Source organism: Sus scrofa, chromosome 18 (genome assembly GCF_000003025.6).
Source record: "Sus scrofa isolate TJ Tabasco breed Duroc chromosome 18, Sscrofa11.1, whole genome shotgun sequence".
NCBI lineage: Eukaryota > Metazoa > Chordata > Mammalia > Artiodactyla > Suidae > Sus > Sus scrofa.
This window is the reverse complement of record NC_010460.4, coordinates 28,545,353-28,567,684: the sequence shown is the minus strand read 5'-3', so window position 1 is coordinate 28,567,684 and position 22,332 is coordinate 28,545,353. Positions and strand designations below refer to the sequence as shown.

Sequence of the window (22,332 nt, the reverse complement as noted above, 5' to 3'; positions counted from 1 at the left end):
GTCAATTCCACAACAATCCTTTGTCCCATTTTGGAGGGAGAAGGGGCACTTACCTCTTGTGACACTGGCATTCTTGGATTATTAACAGTTGCTGAAAATGCAGGATTATTTCCCGAACTATCAAACCTCCTTAAATCATCCCTGGAATCAGCAATCTGGAGAACAGAAAATTGACCATGATTTCAGTTGCACTGTGACACACTCAAGGCAAGACTTAAAGTCACTGTGGCAAACTCACATCAGAAGTGTGAGCCTCTCTTACTGTCAGAAGCTCTATACAACAGACCCCCAGGTCCTGTGACTTTAAGCCTTGATGTAAAACTATTAGCGAATGCACGAAAAACAGTCTTTTTAAAAGTCTTTTAAAAAGTCAGAAGATGATAACCTATTAAAAAAAAATCACTTGGCAAAAAATAAAAGGATATAAAATTTGCAAGATTTTCACTGTTACCTTATTTTTCCAGTGGTTAAGTATTTCGACTCATTTCCAGCAAGGCTAAATAAGCTACTCAATTCTACTTTGTCCAGAGAGTTTGATTGTCCAAATACAACAGGTGAGTCTCTGGTTGGAAAGTACCCAAGTTATAACTACCTCCTTATGTTCTCTTGGAAGAAAAAGGCATTTATCCAGGAAGGTCAAATTTGCTGCAGGTATCAGAGTCCCAAAACAGGTTGAACCTGGTGCTGCTAATGCTTTGAGGTTTTGGGTCACTGATGTCCATATTTGGATCTCAAATTTCACAGCTTAAGGACTATGACTAAACAAATTATACAGGCCACTCATTTACGGCTGCTGTAATGGGCTCCTACTGATAGATAACTTCCGGTCCCAGTGAGGAAAGCCAAAGAGGAAAGGGAGGTGTGGGTATAATGTGTGGTAACACAATTAATGTATGCAATTTTAACTTCAGAGTTTTCAGAGAAGCTGTGCTAAACAGAACTCCCTTATTGGATAAGTGGTATTTCGGAAGAAAGGGCTTTTAGGCAAGGTAACAGATATTTTGAGTTGGAGCATTAACTATATATACTATGGGATAGGGGATTTCTGTGGGGATGAGAGCCACGATGTGGATGTGGCGCTAGCGAGTCTCTCCACTGCTGGGCGGAGCGGGTCAAGGTCCTTCCCCACGCGACCTGCTTACCTTGCTTATGTCAGACTCCGATTTGCTGGAGCACATGCTCTGAAGTTCCTTGACAAGGTCTGCTTCATCATCCAAACCCAGAGAGAGTCTTTGTTCCAAATTCAATGTCAATGATAGCTCATTCTCTAAAGACCTACCACAAAGTTCAGAAAAGAGTTTTTCAAACTGAGAGCAACAGTCCAATTTCCTATGGAAACCTAGACACCACACCTTGTGGCGGGTGGGGAAAAAAGGTTTTAACAGCCTTTAAAGGCATTCATGAATGTCCCTTAATGCAACAGCCTCCTGCCATCCAATTTAGGCATCCTACTCAAAATTCTCAACAGGATAAAAATCTTATTACACAAAGAAATCCATTTTGACTTAACAACATTCCAGTCCTCCTACTCTTGCATTGTCTTCTCTGGCTCCAAGGGTTAAAGCTCAGATGCTAAACACTCTCGAGTAGGGGGAAGTGTGGTATGGGAGTAAATATGAATTTATCACTTACTAGCAGTGAGAACATGGGGGAGGTTTTCTTTTTGTCCTCAACACCTTTCAGTTCTCAGTTCCTGGGTTCCCTTCTCTATAACAAGTTCCTTTTATCTACATCATTAAGTTATTATAAAACACTGTAGGGACTTCTTGTTCTTCTTTTTAAGGCTATAACTTCGGCAGACGGAAGTTCCCAGGCTACAGGTTGAATTGGAGCTGCAACTGCCAGGAAACGCCACAGCCACAGCCACACCAGATCCTTAACCCACTAAGCAAGGCCAGGGATAGACGTCATCCTCATGGATCCTTGTTACATCCATTACCCGCTGAGCTACAAGGGGAACTCCTATGGGGCTACTGACTACAGTAGATGTAATAGTGGACGTGGAGAAACAAGCCTGTGATGCAGATTCCTTGCTGCGTCTCTTTCCTCCCCCTCCCCACCTTCCTTAATTCTGTGAACCAGAGCACAGGGTCCTAAATGTTATCTGCCAAGTGACTGGGCACACGATTTTACTGGGCTACACTGGGGACATATTTTAAACTATAAAAGTGTATTTATCCTATGATTAATAATTCTTTATTTCAGCTTATGAATTTGGAGGTAAAATCAACAATTCCCTAGAGCAACATGAGAAGACAAGTCATGCTATGTTCCTGTAAATCTATCATTTAAAAAAATCAGTCATCTAAAGCCTGTTTAAAAGTTCACAAATGCAGGATTTTACCATATCTTTCTCAAATGCATTAAGAATTATCACATTTGATACAAAAAAAAAGCCAATGATACTTCTGACCATTTAACAAACTAAAAGCAAAATAGGCTTTCTGTTACATAATATTAAGCTTAAGAAAATTTTTTTTTAGATCTCATTCATTCACTAGATTCTAGTCTAATACTAGCATTTAAATGACCTCGATAGCTTTTTTAAAAATGATAACAGCATAGAATTATTTGAATTATTTGAAAAGTAAATTGAATTTGATATATCTTGATTAAAAAAGCAGATCAGAAATCTCTGTACTTTTGTCATTACTGTCAGAAAACATGCCCAAACTAATCATGAGAACGTGTATTATTTGTTATGAGTTAAATCTGAAAGGGAAACTTACATTTGTTTTGACAGAGAAGTATTCCTGTTACGATTTAGCTGTAATATAGTCTTATTTTTGACACCTGTTTAGAGAAAAAAAGTAATAATTTCAATAGATTGAGATGACTGAAGAAAGAAGCTGTGGCCTCTGCTATACTTTCATATAGTTTCTCTATTAAATCCATCTCAGGCACTGTGGAAGGTCAAGGAATGACCAATGACCTCATGTATATTTATGACCAAAGTTGGTACAGCTAATACTACCCGAAGCTCAATTCAGAAAGCCTCAACTCTGCTTTCATCAATGGACCCTATTCTCATCAGTCAAGTTCAAAGTCCTTAGGCTTTTGTTCTCAAAGTACCTAAAAGGGATTGTTAATACCTGCCTTTTGATGATGCTAATTTATTTCCCTTTCTCTACCTTTGTCTTCCAACATTACTGATTATACAGATCAAGCACAAGTTTTGATGTGTGAGCCCCAGGAGGTATGACAGTGCAGGTGGTCTTATAAGTGTAGAAATTTAAAAACAAATACTGCATATCACAACCAAAAAAAAAAAAAATAGGAAATAAGATTATTACAGTGCTTGCAGTAAATATTCAACTTATATCAGTTACAGATACATGCAAATGCATAGATTTATACCTGCTGGTCATGTTTTAAAACATTTCTCACTGTGGGTTATGGGCAAATAATTTGAGAAACGCTAAACCATTTCAGACTCAAAATCTCTTCTTTATAATACACACTAAATTTTGTAAAGTTCATTAAAACAGCTGTAAGTTTGTTAAAAACAGTTGCTTCTGAGTCAATTCTAAAGTTGTATGAATGGTACTAGCACAGATTAGCTCTAAAGAATTATTTGAAAAGTAAATTGAATTTGATATATCTTGATTAGAAAAGCAGATCAGAAATCTCTGTACTTTTGTCATTACTGTCAGAAAACATGGACTAGTAGCCTTCCCCAATGGAAAGGGCTTGAGCCCTGAGCTTCAGAAGCCTATGACAGACATCTCAGTCTGTTTTAGGTTCTTCCAAGTTTGACTTAGTTTCATAATATTGTTTTCAGTTCAGTCATTTTATGGATTTTACTTCGTCAATCTAAAGTAGATACTGACAATGCTTACTGTTTAATCACTAAGCTCAGGAAAGAAGCTGGTCCTAAACTCTATAGGACTTCTAATGACCTTGGAAATATTATAGGGTAGAGCCTGCTATGGGCGTCCCATTACCCGAGTGCTATGGATTTTTATGAGTGGGCACAGAATAAGAAAACAGCATTGGGACTTGAAAGGAAAAATACCATGGATTGCAGAACCCTCTGGTTGTAGGAGAGGTGACTTGGGGCAGGGTGCCAAGAGTTTCTTAGCCTCGCTATTTTTCTTTTTTTCCTTTTTGCTTTTTAGGGCCGCACTTGCGGCATATGCAAGTTTCCAGGCTAGGGGTCAAATCGGAGCTGCAGCTGCTGGCCTATACCACAGCCACAGCAACAGGGTATTCGAGCCCCACCTGTGACCTCCACCACAGCTCCAGGCAATGCCAGATCCTTAACCCGTTAAGTGAGGCCAGGGATCGAACTCGCGTCCTCATGGATACTAGTTGACTAGTACAGGAACTCACTGAGCCTCATTTTTGATATCTGTAAATGGAGATGGTAACCCTCATGGCAGAACACTTCTGCATACTATCAATGGATAAAGAGGGGAGAGGTATAATCCTTGTTACAGAAAGTCTTCTGGGGGAGTCTACTGATTCTCTTCTGCTGACATCTAATGACTTTATTCCCTAAATCAAAGCCACTAACTTTAGGAAATAAAGGCAAGCTTTTGAGATCAGAATGCATCCTGTTATAAATACATAACACTTATCATTACAGTGAGAGTTTATTTTTTTTCAGTGACTCTCCATTGGATCGTTTTAAAAAGTGGTCATAATTTATTATCACATACTTGGGGTAATTACAAAACACTGGCATGTATTGATATGTTTAAAAACCATATTATTAAAAACAAAGCTTAAGTATGAAAATATATTAACAAAAACTACTTTTCTGTTTTAAAAAATATAAGATTTGGGGGAGTTCCCGTTGTGGCTCAGTGGTAACGAACCCAACTAGGATCCATAAGGATGCGGGTTTGATCCCTGGCTTCGTTCAGTGGGTTAAGGATGTGGCATTGCCATGAGTTGTGGTATAGGTGGCAGACATGGCTTGGATCCTACATTGCTGTGGTGTAGGCCGGCAGCTGTAGCTCTGATTTGACCCCTAGCCTGGAAACCTCCATATGCTGTGGGTGCAGCCCTAAAAAGCAAAAAAAAAAAAAAAAATATTTGGGGCATCATATCCTTTTATTTAGCAACCCCACTGCTATAAAGTTGCCACAAAATTACATAAAAAAGAATACTGTGGTATACAAAGGGGCTCCTGAGGGCCTAATCAGAAAACTACAATGCATAAGAGGCTGGAACACCTTTTCATTCTTACTCAAATTATCATCTCCTTTGGGGAGAACATTTATAATTTGATGATTGTTGATTATGAAACAACTATTATCAAAGCCAAAAGGAATAAGCTAACATCAGAGATAGATATGCTATGCCCTCTTTGTCGTTAGAATGAAAACTTACACATTTCTTTTCTATATGTGACATCACATAATACAGAATGCGTTTAATAATTTATTAGAATATAAACTATGAGGGCAGGGATTTTTATCTCCTGTTTTCACTGCTCTATTTCCAGTGCTTAGAAAAAAAACTTGATATGTGTACATCTCACGTATGACAAAAACATGTAAAACTGACTCGCTTGTAAGGACCTCCAATTGGTATCAGTTATATCTATAACCCATACTTCTAAAAACTTAAGGTTGGCTTAAGAATGTACTTTGACATGTTTCTTTCCTTTTACGGGTCTATTTTTATTACCTAAGTGTGTAATTGTGTGAAGCCCAAGAAAATCAAATAAATAAAAATCAGATGATCATTAACACAATAAAGATAAACTTAATTTGACCATTCTAGTATGAAAGATTATTTTTCAGGTAGGGGGCTTTCAAATATTTTTGGGACATACCTATTATGTACTTTAATCCATGAAAATATGCACTGAAATACTCGAGTGTTGTTTAGTTGAGTGTATAGTAATAAAAAATAAAAGCCCATTTGCATTCAAAACCCACCTCGTGGGTGCCTACATCTATGCAGGTGACAAGCTTGCTCCCCTTACCTTCCTCAATCAGGTCTGGCTTGTTCCAGGTGGGTGAAGGGAACCGACCAGACTTCTTGCGAGGACTGGTGCTCACCTTTCTCCACGCGCCACTGTCTTTCTTCTTGCTACAACTGCTGTAACTTGAAACTATGGATAAAGGGAAACTGCCCCCTTTGAAATCAGCTGTATGTTGGTCTAGCTCTGAAACAACAGAAAGCACATTTTGCCAAAAGGATAACACCAATAATGCAGTTATACAGACCCAAGCCAAATCCAACATTTCCAATGCTCAAAGAAATAGCTGCTTCAAAATCATAGGCCTGCGATAATCAAGCAGGGGTTTTGTCAACCAGCAAACTTTGCTTTGACGTCTGGTATTTAAACATGAACCAGTTATTTAAAAATAGAGCTCATTTTAGCTCAGTGTTGTGAAACATCCATTACACAGAGGTATTTTGCTCCTTACAAAGAGAGACAATAGAACTCCCTAAAAACAAGTTCAAACCTGCATTACATAAGAGTGTGACTTCTTCTCCTCCCATCACGAACCCACATACCTGCTCTCTGGAGGGGACAGCCATGTAGAACAGCTTTATTAAGCAAGATGCTGAGAGCGGCTCTAACCACAGCCTGCTGCCCTTGGCTAGGGTTTCTAGTTGTTTGCCCAAGGCCAGGTTGTCTTTTCAGGGAGGCTCTTGACAATATTGCTGCTTGAACTCTGGGTGCAATCACAGCATTCCACAGCTTAGACATCCACCTGGTGAAAGAGTGTTTACAGTTGGGACCAGGCCTCTCATGAATCACACTCAACTCTATAGGGGTCTGGTTTGAAGACCATGAAACAAAAGCTAATTGTTTCTATGGATACGCTACCTTTCCCAGATAATTTTGGAATAAATGAGGTTATCCAGTACTCAAGTAGTCTGACTTTGTCTTAAAAATATAATGTATTTTGGCGTTCCCTGGTAGCTCAGTGTGTTAAGGATCCAGTTTTGTCACTGCTATGGCACAGGTTCAATCCCTGGCCTGGGAACTTCTGCATGCTATAGGTGTGGCCCAAAAAACCAAAAAACAAAAACTGTATTTCAATTGAAACTGTTTACATGTCTCGTTTCTTTTCCTCTATAAGATCCTGCAGAACAGGAATCAATGCTTGAGTATTTGTTGAATAAATTGAGTGCACAAATAAATATACAGAACGGGGAAAAATACGAACAAAACTTTACAGAATGAAGAAGTGTGGAAAAAAGGTTTCCTGAAAGTCTATGCCTAAATAGCTTAAAATTACTTTCCATTTTCCTTAAAAAGACACATATATCTTAGTATTTCTTCATTTGGGATACATTTTATAATCACTGGCAAATTAAATCTGCCTTCCCCAAGACTGGGGCTCAATGTCTAACTGTGGAGGGTGAGCCTAGTGGAAAGGGGATGGCTGGTCAACCAGCCATTGCCTCAGGTGGACTCTGCAGCAAAAGCTGTAGCTGTGGAACTTTAGCCCAAACTTGGAGCACTCAATACCAATTCAGATTTCTTCAAGAAAGACTGCACTTTGTTGCAGCATTAAGAAACAGTTAATGCAGGAGTTCCCTTGTGGCTCAGTGGGTTAAGGATCAGGTATTGTCACTGCCACGAACTCGGGTTTGCTGCTGTGGCACGGGTTCATTCCTGGCCTGGGAACTTCTGCATGCCATGGGTGCGACCAAACAACAACAACAACAACAACAACAAAACAAAACAAAAAAACCCACAACAACAAAGTTTTCAAAGTTATTAGGTATTGACATAAGTCTTTCAAGATCATTGAAGCTATCCCCAGGTATCAAGCAGCTATTATCAGCTTCCTTGTTCATATCTAGTAATAGGTAACTCAGAGGGGAAAAAAAGGACACAGTTATTCCTAAAGATGCTAGGGGGTAAAGACAATATAAGCTTCAGCTAAAAAATATTAAAAAAATTTTTTTAAAGTCAGTTCCTTAATGTGGCTGCAAGGAGATATCTCTCCATGGCACTTTTGCACCTTTTGTGTCAGCTGTTGTTGTGGACTACCTTTTCAAGGATGTTAATTTGGCAAACAGACTTGGAAAACAGAGACAGTGTCTTCTTTTGGAGCAGAGGGCAGATTTTTTCCCTGACCAGGATAATGAAAATAGTGTTTCCTTCCAGGGCAAAGCATCTCCCATTAGAAGACTGGGTGATTCCATGTAGCTCCACAGCTTTGATGCAAAGCCAGCATCCATCTGGGCTGCTATGCATCACCCTGTGGGACATGAGGAGCTGGGGGACGCAGGGAAAATATGCAGCTGCCATAGGTGATGAAATGCTGGCTCTGACTCAGCATCCTGAACGCAGCAGGCTAACTTGTCAGCTTGCAAATAGGGCAAAAAAATGTCAGGGCCTCTGATTCTTGACAATGACTGTGCTGCAGACAGGAAAGGCCAAACTCATTGCTCCTAAGAATCTTGAGACTCTGGATGTAAAAAAGCCTTAAATGTAATCATGACACTGATTTTTTTAAAAAGGGCAATTATATGAATAAATGCATTTCAGCTTTTTAACACGCACAGGCTGCAACATTTTTTAATATAGCACTTCTTCCTTTTCTCCCAATTAGCTGTTATTAAATTGATAGTTTGTCTTACAATAGAGAAAACATATTATTTGCATCCTCTGCTTTCCAAAATGGATTTCTTTCCAGGATTCCAGGAAGTACAGAATCAAATCTAATAGCTAATCACAGAACCCTTACTAAGTAAGCTGGATGGTGACAAATTTTTTCCTCTTTTCAATTTCCTTCTGATTTTCTATTTCATTAACCTTATTCTCTTTACGTCTATTCTCATAAGCTGCTACAAAGGAAAATAATGTCTCATCAATAAAACAGGAAAATTTTCATTGCATCAGTAGAATGTAAGCTTGTTTGTTTTTTGGTTACAGGATACTTGCCTGAATTTCTCATGTGGGTCTTCCCCAGAGGCAATGCATAGCAAGTCACACATGACTCTGATGAGAGTTTTGTAAACAGAGGGAAACTGTATCTATCTAGTCTTAGCACCAATAGTTTCCTTAGGAGCTCCCCAACAGACAGGTCATGGTGGTCCTCAGACAGGAGCACAGGGCTCTGGCTTTCTGTGCTGATGACAGGAGGCGGCACAGGTGGCCCCTTCAGCTTTCTCACTCCCAACATCCCTAAATGGCCCGGGCTCTACTTTAAAAAGGCCAAGAAGGAGAAATGACACTTACCTCACTGTCTCCTGGGCATGCCCTGGGATTACAGGACAAGACAGGAAATACTTTGGTCCAAGAAGTGCTTCCGGTGTGCCCAAGTGGGCCAGGCACGAGTTGAGCTGGCGCCAGACAGCCAGGGCCCAGTCAACCGTCTTGCACACGGGATCGCAGGGAGAGGGCACCTGACCTCTGAACTAGAGAGACGGGGAGGGGGAAGATGGGGGCCTGGTTTAGAACAGTGCTGCTTTTTCTTCTGTTCCTAATAGTCCAACGTTAAAAATCTACATATTTAAAACCATAAAACAAAACTGTAGCCGAATCTGATTTCACCTTCTGGGGGTGGCTGAAGGAGGGATAGGTAATAATACACTCTATTGTGTGTGTTAGCATGAGACACAGATGCAGATCCCCAGCTTCTTATGTGAAAGAAAGGATTCAGAAGTGACAGCGCAGGAGGACAGCTTGGATGAATTCTTAAACATCAGTTTTGGAAGAAATCTCTTTACGTGTACATAGAGCTCCCATGAGGTCTTGCAAATAGTTAAGTGTTCAAAAAAGAATTCTGAATAAAAGTGCAATTAAATATTTTAACATTTTGGCTAAGGAACAAGATGGGATATCCAGATCTGTGGCATATTGACCTTGTATTACTTTTAATTTTCCCAGAAGGAACATCTCAGATAAAATGCTCACTTCATCAAAATACACAAAGTTCTGCCGGCATAAAGAGATTTGTTTTCAAATTTGAAAAAGTGCAAATTTTAAGTTACACTGTGTAACACACATAGTTTATCGGGAGCAATTCTTTTCAGAATTCTATTTTGTGAAAGAGTTCCTTTTTGCAGTACAAAGGATTAAAAAAAAAAGACAAAGATTTATTTACTATGAGGGGAAATCTCTCTCAAATATGTAGAAGTCAGATATAGCAATTAACTCTGTATTTTCTAAGAAAGACTCATGTAAATCACTACTTTACCAAGTAATTATGGTATTAAGACTGAGGATAATATGTGAATATTTGTATGTCCTTCATGAAGGGACAGAATTTGACCAAGGAAAAATGAAACAGTGGTTCAGTGATCTTAGCAGCCCTGTTAAAGTGACATCAGTGTGTTACACAAGACTTTGGGATGTGTTATTATAAATTCCCTTTCCTTCAAAAGAGGAACAATCATATTCCTCCCACTTTCTCTGATATTCTTTCAGCAAGAATCATGAGTTGACCATGATTAGTTGAATATTAACTGAACTTATATTACTATTAAATTTTCTACTAAAAAAAAGTATAATTGATTTTTATTAAATACTAGAAGCCTAGTATTGTCCTAAAAAGGTCTGTTTACTTATATCCCTATAAGGAACTAGAAGAAGTTGTTATCACCTGTCAGTGTGCTTTAAGTGCCCCCAAAGATTCAGTTCCATTCTGCAGGCACACAATTGCTGATGTTTTAGGACTCATGCATGCCCACTGCACACCTTCCCCAGGAATCCACTTTACTAACCTACCTGAAGTGATTCCTGGTAACTGGAAGGTGTTACCCTGCCCCCTCCCTGTTCTTCACAACACACCCCACTTGCCTGTTCTCACATACAATGGAGGAAAGTGCAGAGCTTGAACCTTGGAACTTTCCTTTCAAAAGAAGTAAAATCAATCCTTTTCAAACTGTGTTTACCAGAGAGCCAGAGGAGAGGAAGGGGGACTACACTTTACCAGAAATAGTCCTGTATTTACAAAACAAAACTGGTTAACTGGTATCTTTCAACCCAAATTCATGACACGTTTCATGTTCTTCTCTTGGGTAAACCAGGGGCTTTGATGTGTCAGTCCGTGTAGGACCCCCTTGATAAAAAAATGCACCATTCTGGTGACAATGGGGGAGGCTATGAATGTTTGGGAAGGAAGGGGTTTGTGGGAAACCTTTGTATCTTCCTTTCCATTTTATTGTAAACTTAAAACTGCTTTAAAAAAATAAAGTTTTTAAGAAAAAAAAAACTGGTATTCTGTAATTATTTAAGTGAATTTCTTGGCAATAAGATTTAAATATTAAAAGTGAAGAAGTTGGGAGTTCCCATCATGGCTCAGAAGTTAACAAATCTGACTCGCATCCATGAGGACACAGGTTTGATCCCCGGCCTCGCTCATTGGGTTAAGGATCCGGCATTGCCGTGAGCTGTGGTGTAGGTTGAAGACCTGGCTCGGATCCTGCATTGTTGTGGCTGTGGCATAGGCCAGCAGGTACAGCTCTGATTCAACCCATAGCCTGGGAACCTCCATATTCCATGAGTGCAGCACTAAAAAGAAAAAAAAAAAGTGATGAAGTTAATGGAAGTCTCAGTTATTTGAAAAGCTACAAATATATGACTGTCTTTACTGCACCTTTCCTCCTACTGGTTGAGGGACTATAACAGATGTGGTTTGGTCAAAAGCATATATTAATGGCCAGACAACTGACTTCGGCATAACTTGGTGCAAAAGATGTCAGATTAATTTAGGGATTTCAGATATGAATTCAAATCACCAGTAGGAGAGTTCCCATTGTGGCTCAGCAGAAAACAATCTGACTAGTATCCATGAGGACACAGGTTCATCCCCGGCCTTGCTTAGCAGGTTGAGGATCTGGTGTCACCATAAGCTGTGGTGTAGGCTGCAGACATGGCTTGGATCTGGCATTGCTGTGGCTGTGGCCAGTGGCTACAGCTCTGATTCGACCCCTAGCCTGGGAACCTCCATATGCCACGGGTGTGGCCTTAAAAAGACAAAAAAAAAAAAAAAAATCACCAGTAGTAGGCACTCTTCACTGATTTACCAAAGGCATTATTCCCCACCCTACATTTCTCCAGCCACCTACCTCCCCCTGCCCCACCCCACAGACACATGCACATTCACATGCTCCAACACAACAGACACAGAATTCTGTTCAAGAACTTGGTGGAGAGCTTTGGTCTTGGAAAGGTAGGTCTAGCCATGGTCTGGAGTGAGGGGTGGGTGGGCGTGAAACCAGTCCTGGTTAAGAGACCATTAAGGGGAAGTCTTCTGTTTCTGGGAGTTTCAGAAAAAGGGCCTTTCTTCCCTGATAAGGAGGAGACAGAGGAAGCTGAAGCTCCCTCTCAGACACAGCATCTTGGATCCTGCCTGTGAACAAGTACGTCTGAGGGTGTGATGCCCGAACCTCTGCAGCTGTGCTATAGTCCTGAAGGGAGGTCAAGACACCCACCCAGACCTGGGACCTGACATCATGAAGGTGTGAAGGGACATCAGCAACACCCACTGCAAGGCATCTACTTATGTAAGAGAAAAAAGCCCTTTGTGTGAAGCAGCTAGCAGTGGGGTTGCGTTACAGCTTAAAATACTGTGCCGATACAATGAAGAGCCTGTCCTCCAAGTGTGGCCTATTATGCAGGATTAAACGATAAAATCTTGCTGAATTGAGCTCTTTTATTTCAAATCCACCCAGATGCTCAGCTTCTGGCCCAGCTGAAGAATATGAAAATAAAGACTAATGTACTAGATTTGGTCAGTGCTAAATTAATTTTGTTATTTTGATAGAATACAGAATATTTTATTTTTCTGAAAAATGACTAAAAGTGATTTTTATTCTTGAAACTGTGTCAACAGATTTCTATTTTTGTGTGACTTTTTAATATTTGCTATAGCACAGTGTAATAGTCAAATATTAAAATTAGCCTGAGTATGGAGTTCCCATTGCGGCTCAGAGAGTTAAGGACCCAACACTGTCTCTGTGAGGATGTGGGTTCCATCCCTGGCCTCGCTCAGTGGGTTAAGGAGCTGGCATTGCCTCAAGCTTCAGCCAAGGTCACAGACATGTCTTGGATCTGTCATTGCTGTGATTGTGGCATAGGCCGGCAGCTGCAGCTCCGATTCCACCCTAGCCTTAAAATTAGGAATTTCAGATACAATCTGAGGCAAGTGTGGCCCTAAAAACAAACAAACAAACAAAAACTAGCCTGAGTGGATGGATAATAAAGGCTCCAAGGAAGTGGTAGCTTTTTCTTAAGAGTGATTAATTTAGAACTTGGAGAGACTCCTTGAGAATAGTTAACAGAAACAGTAAAATCTATTTGCTTTTTACAATACTTAATATGGTCTGGAAACCTTTATGGGTTTTACATGCAGAATCCTATTGAACCCTTCAATATCCCCCAATTTTACTTGCTGGAAGCTCTAGCCCAGGTCACCTGACACTAAGGCCTCTCTCGTGGCAACGGGCTGTGCCTGTGGTTTGTTACCTTAGTCACGACCTTCCTCCTCAGGCACCTCTGCAGCAGCCCCTGCATGGGCTCCCCATCCCACCGCAGCTGCACCCAGCGGAAGTGCTGCTGGACCAGCAAGTCGGAGCCCTGGAGACAGGCCTTGGCAATGGTTCCCAACAGAAAGCAGTTCTCATGAAAGTAGTAACATTCGAATGTTCCATTTCCTAAAACAAACCAAAAGCAAGGGTCCACCCTCAGCAGCCCCTATTAGGGGGCAAATCCAAATAAGTGAGAGAAAGACAACCATGAAGCATGAGCACTGGGGAACAGAAAGATTAGAAGGATCTCAAGAAAGCCCGCTCCTCAGCAGTCTCTCCACTAGCTTTACCTTTTTGGAAAGTACAGGGGTTTTCGGTGCTGCGATTTTCCAGAGGTCCCAAAAAGTCCCCCAGTAACTCAGACAATGAAGATTTTTCCAGATTCTCTAAGATGATGATGATTTTCTTGTTAGCAGGAGATTGTTTCACTGGGATCAGACATGCTGTAGTCAAAAAGGAAATTCAGTGATTAAAAGGTTGACAAAAATCGACACAAACTGGCAAAAATGTAAGTGTTAGCAAAGCTGTGGCACAATGGGAATGCTCTTAAATTGCTGGGGGAGTATAACGATCCTGGAAAACCATTTGGCGCTATTGGAAACATGCACACACACACACACACACACACACACACACACAGTGATCCAACACTGGATCTGGAACAGATCCTAAATGGAATCAACCCAAATGTCCTCCAACAAAAGGACAGGAGTGTATTCACACAACAGATAAGCAAGAAAACACATAACAGCCACAAGGCACCACACAGAAGACTTTTCACAAAGAAAAAATTAAGCAACAAATCACAAAAGGATACATTCAATATGATTCCTTCATTTAAAGTTCAAACTGGGGAGACGCTAAACATAATTTAGGGATTCATACATGGTAAAATTAGTTTTTTAAAAAAGCAAAGAAATGATTATTACAAAAGACAGACGACTGTTTACCTCCAGAAGGCAAGGTTTGTGAACAGGGGTGGGGCACATGGGCCCATTCTGGAAGGTGGGGAGGTTCTATTTCATAACCTGGTCAGTGGTTAAATCGTTATTTTATTTTAAATTATTCAGTAAAGAACCCGACTAGTGACCATGAGGACGCAGGTTCAATCCTTGGCCTCACTCAGTGGGTTAAGGATCTGGCACTGTCGTGACCTGTGGTGTAGGCTGCAGATGCAGCTTGGATCTGGCATTGCTATGGCTGTGGTATAGGCTGGCGGCTATAGCTCCAATTCGACCCCTAGCCTGGGAACTTCCATATGCTGTGGGTGTGGCCCTAAAAAGACAATCAATCAATCAATCAGTAAATCATTGATCTGTAAAGACGGGTAGTATGTATTTCACAGATGTGTATTTCACAATACAAAAGGTCAAAATCCTTGAATGACCTTTACATTACAGATATGTAAAATATTCATAAAGTGATGGAGACAGGGCTTCAGAGACAAGCATTTTACAGACCTCGGAGAGGTCAAAGTGACCTGACGATGGGAAGGAAGGACTGCCATCTGGGGCTTGTCAGTCTGGTTTTAGAGGTCCTCACACTAAAGATGGGGGACCGAAAAGCATATCCACCCAAAGTAAAAGATGGAAATGAATGGAGGATTATCAGCACAGGCAGAAGACGAGTCAGTGGACAAAACACACTTGAAACAGCGCCTGGCACCTGCTAAGCACTCAAATGTTACTACTATTATAGTTAAAAATATATATAATACTTCTTACATATTAATGAATAAAACATTAAATCACTTTATGATATTTTCTAAGATTCTAGGACACATTAGCCTTAAATTACCACTGAAAAAAGCAACTTAAAATATTTGAGATTCTGTCAAGTATTCCACTTTTCACAAGCACAATGATAGTATGTTATATTTAATCCCACCTCCTTGTTACTATAGTCACAAACGCATTTTCACGTTCAAAAGAACTCCTTGAAAATTGTAAATGAGTATCTTCTGAGACGGAATAGCTCTTCTGGATGCTATGAAACTTTAAAAACAAAAAGACCAGAAACAAAAACAGTCGTCTCTAAATATAGTTGTACTTTGGGGGCTGTGACACTAGTGTCTGGCATGTGCTACATCCCTTGCAACACAGCTACTTAGTAAAGAGTGCGGAAATTCTATGTCTCTCAGGTTCAAATGTTATTTCAGAAATACACTTATTATGGAAGTATAAGAAGCCTATAGTTTTTTAAAACGATAAACCAAAACATCTTTTATACCCAAAAGTTAAAAACAAAAAAGCAACAGAACAGATGGAATGGTTTATGTACCTGCTTTTCTGTAACTAAGGACTGAAAGTCTCCAGTTTTTCCTTTATTTAAGTGCATGGCTAGCTCTAGAAAGTTCTAGAAGCCCTGAAGCTGCTGTGTCCAGCTAGAATGGGTCTACAGGAACATGTAATTGCATCTTAACAAATGTCTTCCTGGCCCACTTGCTGAATGTACTATGCTAAGGGCTATGGCAGGCTGGAGGTGATGGATTCCAACTGGGGGGATGTGGCATTTTATTTAATTTTTAAAAAATTTTTAATTTTTTGTTTTTTATAGATGTTCCCAGGCTAGGGGGTCTTCTTGGAGCTGCAGCTGCAGCTGCTGGCCTATGCCACAGGCACAGCAATGCCGGATCCTTAACCCACTGAGTGAGGCCAGGGATCAACCCAACTTCCCTGGAATATTAGTCAGGTTCGTTACTGTTGAGCCACAATGGGAACTCCTGGATTTGGCATTTTAAATTGGACCTACTAGAGGAACGGCATCTGAGAGATAAATCAGAAGAAAGCTTCTGAGGTTTAAGCAATGGCACAGGCAGAAGAATAGAGGTCAGGCAGGGCTTAGTCCTAGAAGGGACGGGTGCCTCAAACCAAGGTCAGAATAGTTGCAAGAGTCCATGACCATGAGCTCAAAGCAGCTATGTATTTCCAGTCAAGATGGGCTGGGAGCCTGGGGCAGAGCCACAACAGCGGGATGGAACCTGGGAGCCCATCTGTGGGCAGCAATCACCTGGGATCCATCACCAGAGGCTGTGATGTAACTGGTCTGTGCTAAGCCTGGGGCCCTGGCATTTTCCATGCAGCCAGGGCGAGACTTGCTGATATGAGGTCTTAGAACCCAGCCACAAAAGAAAAGTGGAAGACCCAGGATGTCATGTCGGAAGGGAGAAACCACCAGCTCTGGCCATCTGTGGATGTCTTTATCTTTAGGAGGGGGATAAAGAGGATTTGACTCCTGCTTTGAGATCTCAGTCTGGTGTGAAGAAATGACAGGAACAAAACAGGAAAGCACAGCTACAGGCTTTTGTTGCTGAGGTGAGGACAAGAGGTAATGGCTCATCCAGGCCAAGGCTCATAACAAAAAGAGTGTTCTCAGTGGAGCTGGTACAGTCCCATGATTGACTGTCTTGAGGGGAGGGGTGGAGAGGAAACATCAGAGGCAACTCTGAGGTCACACTGGCGAAGAGTTCGCACAGTGAATGGAGGCAGAGGGCATATGCACAGGAGCATCCCAGAGGCAGGGCTGGTGGAGAAGTTACGAGTGTTTGAGGGTCGAGGCATCTCTCCTGCGCTGCCCAGCGGGGGCTGGAAGTGGGACAGGAGCAGCAAGGGAGGATTCAGGCTGGGGACAAATGAGTTTATAGGAGTTCAGGAGGTCTCCTGGAAAGAGACACACAAACTCCCTCTCCTGGGTCCACAAGCAAGGACTGTATTGCTAATGATTTAATTAGTCCCACACTTAATCGAGAGCTTGTGCTGCTCATAACCATTGGGTTGGGTTTCCACCTCATCTTTGTTCATCTTGGTCTCCCCTGAGGTACCAAGTAGACTTGGGTTTCTTTGGTGAAAAGTTCTTCGACGCTATGGGCCTCATATACTCAACTTTCCATTAACTTCTCCATCTGACCACTTGAGTTCAACATCCTGAAGCAAGCTGGTCTGAAGGTAAATTTTGTTTTAGTTAATAAACAGCATGTGTCTAGCTCGACTTGTATTAAAAGTTCTGGATAGCTAGTTCTAGAGCGAGACTCACTGGCTTAACCATAATGAACATTCCACATTTAAACCTAAACCTAAACTCCTTTATGTCTGAGGTGACCCTAAGTCCATAATCTTCTCCTTGGGGATGGAAACAGCCCATCTTTTACACTGTCTACTTAAAAACAAGGCTCTGCAGGGATGATGTCTAGATGAGAAGCAACAGCCAAACCTTCTAAGAGCCTCCAGTAACGCAGGGTCCAAGGCGGAAAATTCATTTACATAGACTTCAATTACATAGTCTCCTATTATTACAGTAATTCCACCTGTATTAATTCTGAAGTAGAAAAGTCTCTCGGGAATTCTAAGCATTATTTTAAAATACCAACATAGTGTTTAATTTTTTTAACTACTACTGTCACATGTAATTTTAAAAAGTATCTATCTTGCTAACCTAACTCAATACCTTACACTGAGGAGAAATATGACCCAATGCTTTTATTCTTTTTTTTTTTGGTCTTTTTAGGGCAGCAACTGTGGCATATGGAAGTCGCCAGGTTAGGGGTCAAATCTGAGCTGCAGCTGTTGGTCTACACCACAGCCATAGCAACACATCCGCGCCACATCTGTGACCTACACCCCAGCTTGCAGCAATACTGGATCCTTAACCCACTGAGCCACAACAGCACTCCCAACCCAAGTCTAACACACGTTCACACCCTCCTTACCAAATAACAGAGCCATGTGACATGACTGCCTCTCACAAAAGTCAACATAAGAAGGAATATATTATTTTAAAACAAACACAAAATAATCCTTGCTAGCATAAATGCTATGTCATTCTTTCAAAAGTATTGTTCTATTCTACAGTTTTTCTTCACTGGCACCATTTTAATTTCCATTTAAGTTTTAGATTCTTAAAGCTAATTATTTAAAAAAAATCTCCTTTCTTATAATTTTTCTCTTGTACACTTCTTTTATTCATTCTCTGTGTCTCTTTTCATAGGGGTTCTTTACAGAGTTGTGGAGAGGAACATATAAGGTAGCATATGGGCTATGCCTACTGGAAGCTTAAAGTTCAAGATTCTAACCCCAGCACAATCTAAGTTTTTTAAAAAATTTTTTTTGAGAAAATAAAGTTAAAAAACCAGGAATAAGTTTAGTATACCTTATATTCCTCACTTGTAGTCATGTGATTTGATCAATTTAATTTCTCGCTAAAAAAGCAAAAGAGTAGCCAATAGAAAATAGGAATTATTCTATCCCTTGAGTTGAACAGCCTATGGGCCCCTTTTCTCTCATCCAGATCCCTGCCTTTTCTACTCTGTCCTTTTCTATCACCCTTGACCAAAAGAACATTCCCTGCTAGGGGTTTTCTGCACCTCAAAAGAGGTGACACCGCACTATCCATAGATTCTTCCCTCTGGTTCACGCGAGCTTCCCCAACACTGCTCAGGAGTCCCTGGTGCCCCATCTACTCTAAGTGAATGTCCTCCACGCTCTCACCACTGGCCACCAGGCAACAGCAGAGGGACCTACTATTATGAAAATGATGGTGATAGTAGACAGGGCTTTAGAAGATGAGGATGGACAGCAGCAAGGGAGAGATCCGAAGTCAGACTGTAATGTTCCTGACATAACATTCAGAAAACTTCAGTGTTTATTCTAGGGCCACTGGAGAATAACAGCAGGGAACTGTCTTGAGAGCTTTTTATTCTAGAGTGAACTCTCTGGAAGCCTGCAGAGGGTTTGTGAAAGGGGTGAGGCCAGAGGACATAAGAAGGGTTAGTGATAAGGCATCCATATAGTCCCTTGAGCAAGAAATGATAAGACAGTAGACAGACTGGAGAGCAGGAGGTAGAGATGAGATACAGGAGGCAGATTCTAAAGAACTTGGGGCTGACCAGACAAGGTAAACCAAGGAGTCTCTGATGTGCTCAGCTTGCTAACTTGGGCAAGTACAGATGAATCTTGTGTTTGTGTCCTACTTCTGCTATATGAAAAAAGAAGGTATTTGACACTTAGAAATTAATGAACCGAATATAGAATAAAAATCCTTAAATATTTGGAAATGCTACCCTATTTTCCACAAAAGAAAGGAGTAAGAGTAGAGAACTTCAGGTCTCAGTCTGCAGTTTGAAAATTTCTTTTTTCAGATCTAATTCACTCTATCTTTATGCCCCATCCTCAGCTACTGCCTTAACAAGGGCTGAACCCTCTCATCTTCCTTCTTTCTGCCTCCACTGCAAGCGAGTTCTTCTATTTGCTGACAACTAAGTATGACTAATATTCCATTTTCTTTGCCAATGCTATTTCTTGTATCAGGATGTTCATCCACTCATTCACCAAGTAATTACTGGCAATCAGTGTACAAGGTGAAACAGAAGAATAAGCTATATATTACTAGCCTTCAAAGAGCTCACAACATATGTGTGGGCTAACACAAAAGCCCAAATAATACCTTCACCACCCTGACCTATAGTTGGTGGTGGTGGGGGGCACAGAGGTAAACAAAGCCTACTGCTGTCATTAAGGTAGCATTCATACCTGGAGGGAGCAGACAAGCCTTCAGTGGGGTATCCTCAGAGCATTTAAACAGGGGCTTTCAAGTTTATTTTAATCAGTACTGTACAACACGGTACATTACATGGTACCTGCCATGTGGGAGGCACAATGTGGTGAGGGGAGTGGAGGGGACTTTGTGTGTCTGTTCTAGATGAAATTTTAGAGTAATTCTAGATGAAAGCTGCAGCATAAAGACATGAAGAGTGGAAAAGCAAAGACATGTGAGGAAGAACTATCCTATTTCACTGGAGCATAGACATCTTTTTTTTCAAAATCAGATGTTCCGAAGAAGATATACAAATGGCTAACAGATTCATGAAAAGAGTCTCAACATCACTAACCACCAAGAAATCATAAATCAAAACTACAATGAGATATCACTTTATACCTGTTAGAATGGCTATTATCAAAAAGTGTTAAAAGTGTTGGTGAGGGTGTGTAGAAAAGGGAACCCTCCTCTCTATTGGTGGGAATGTAAACAGGTGCAGCCATTCTGGACTACAATACGGAGGGTCCTTTCAAAAACCTAAAAATAGAACTACCATAAACCCAGCAATTCCACCTCTGGATATATATCCCAAGGGAATAAAATCATTTCAAGAGAAACCAGGATCTTGAAAAGACACCTCACTCCAATGTTCACTGCAGCATAGCTCACAATAGCCAAGATATGGAAACAACCCAATTATCCATCAGGCAATCAGGGGGTAAAGAAAATGTGTCATACATCTACAATGGAATGTTATTCATCATGAGAGAGAAGAAAATCCTGCCATTTTTGACAATATAGATGGACTTTAAGGGCATTATGTTAGGTGAGCTACATCAGACAAAGACATGTATTGCATGGTACCACTTATACGTGGAATCTAAAAATGCCAAACTGATGAAACAGAATGGTGGTGGTCAGGGCTGGAGGGTGAGGGAAATAAGGAGATGCTGGTCAAAGGATACAACTTTCAGTTATAAGATAAATAAGTTTGAGGAGCCAATGCTGTATTACCTACTTGAAAGGTGCTAAGAGAGTAAATATTAAATATTCTGACTGCAAGGAAGAAATGGTAATTATATGAGATGATGGAGATGTTGGCTAATGCTACAGTGATAATCAGATGCAATATATAAGTGTTATCAAATCAATTCACTCTATACCATGAACTTACATTATATTTCAATTATATCTCAAAAAAATTGAATTATATTAAAAAGGGTCAGATAAGCAAATTGGGTGGATCAGTGTTCTAGAATGGACGGCACTGAATGGCATTGACTTAGTTCAGTGGGCGATGGAAGTATATGGGGGACAGGAGTCAGAGAGAGCTTTTAAGCAGGGGGCTAGTGGTTTGGGAAGTATGCTCAGGGAGAAGAGGTAGGAAAGTAGACAAGACACAGAAAAAGGGAGCATAAAGTAGGATGGTACCAATGGGGATAGATGAAAAAGGCACATGAGACCCATTTGGCAGCACGTGACCACAGACTGGCTGTGGGATAGTAGTGACAGGTCCATGAATCGGAGGAACAGAGGGTTTTAGGTCCTTCTCATACTGCATTAAAAATTGAGATAGTTGAAAATACTGGACAAGCTTCCCAATTTTCACATAAACATATAGATTTCTGGCTTCTTCCTCCAAATCACAAGACCTCATAACCCTGGATCTATACTTATCCCACCAACAAGCTGCTGGAGCTGAGAGCTGCTGCCCTCTTGCAGATGGAGGCATGCCTCCCCTCCCCCACCCCAGTCATCAGGCTTCACCCCTTAATGTGGCTTTAGGCACTTGTAGGTATTTGGGATTTCAAGCCCACCAATGAGACCTGAGTTCTAAGTGGGTGTGTGGTGGGGGAGGCGGGGGTGGGGAAGAGACTGTGCCACTCACTAAATTGGGAAATTAGGAAGAGGAGTTCTATTTGAGAAGATGCTCCCCAAAGACTTAGAAATGCTGAGCCGGTCACCTTCGAATCTTTCTTGACCTAATTCACTGTTCTCAGATCTTTTTTAGCTTCTCTTAAGTTTAGAGCAGAATTCATCCTAATTGCTATCTGCCCTGATGGGGTGAGAAGAAAATATTTTAGTTGCTTACTGTGAGATGAAACAAGACTTAAATGCTGAAAAAACACAGGGGGCTTCTGTTATGAAACTAAGGGGAGAAGACAATTTTGGCGCATGTGAGTTTTTAAGCAATAGGGGCCAGGAACTAGGCTGCTTGGTTTGTGTCCTGCTCTGTTGTGTCCTCGCTGTGAAACCTATGGGTAGGGTACTTAAGATCTTATCTCAAGTGTTTATAAATCAGGGTGTTTAGAACAGGGCTTACCGGAGCAAAAGCTTAAAAAA

The 22,332-nt window shown here is 40.9% G+C and overlaps 1 protein-coding gene across 7 annotated transcripts in view; it reads right to left on the bottom strand.

The window, feature by feature from the left end:
- Positions 1 to 22,332, bottom strand: part of CTTNBP2 (cortactin binding protein 2) — a 442,954-nt gene that overhangs the window by 5,482 nt on the left and 415,140 nt on the right. For 5 of the 7 annotated variants that reach the window (XM_021078653.1, XM_021078654.1, XM_021078656.1 and 2 more), the window contains 8 exons: positions 13,749 to 13,901; positions 13,397 to 13,584; positions 9,164 to 9,342; positions 6,478 to 6,677; positions 5,939 to 6,121; positions 2,730 to 2,793; positions 1,143 to 1,275; positions 54 to 155 (listed from right to left, as the gene is read on the bottom strand). In XM_021078653.1, the coding sequence (XP_020934312.1) occupies positions 54 to 155; positions 1,143 to 1,275; positions 2,730 to 2,793; positions 5,939 to 6,121; positions 6,478 to 6,677; positions 9,164 to 9,342; positions 13,397 to 13,584; positions 13,749 to 13,901 (1,202 nt within the window). The remainder of the gene's footprint in view (positions 1 to 53; positions 156 to 1,142; positions 1,276 to 2,729; positions 2,794 to 5,938; positions 6,122 to 6,477; positions 6,678 to 9,163; positions 9,343 to 13,396; positions 13,585 to 13,748; positions 13,902 to 22,332) is intronic. The other 2 variants (XR_002340261.1, XR_002340262.1) reach the window with 1 other exon arrangement.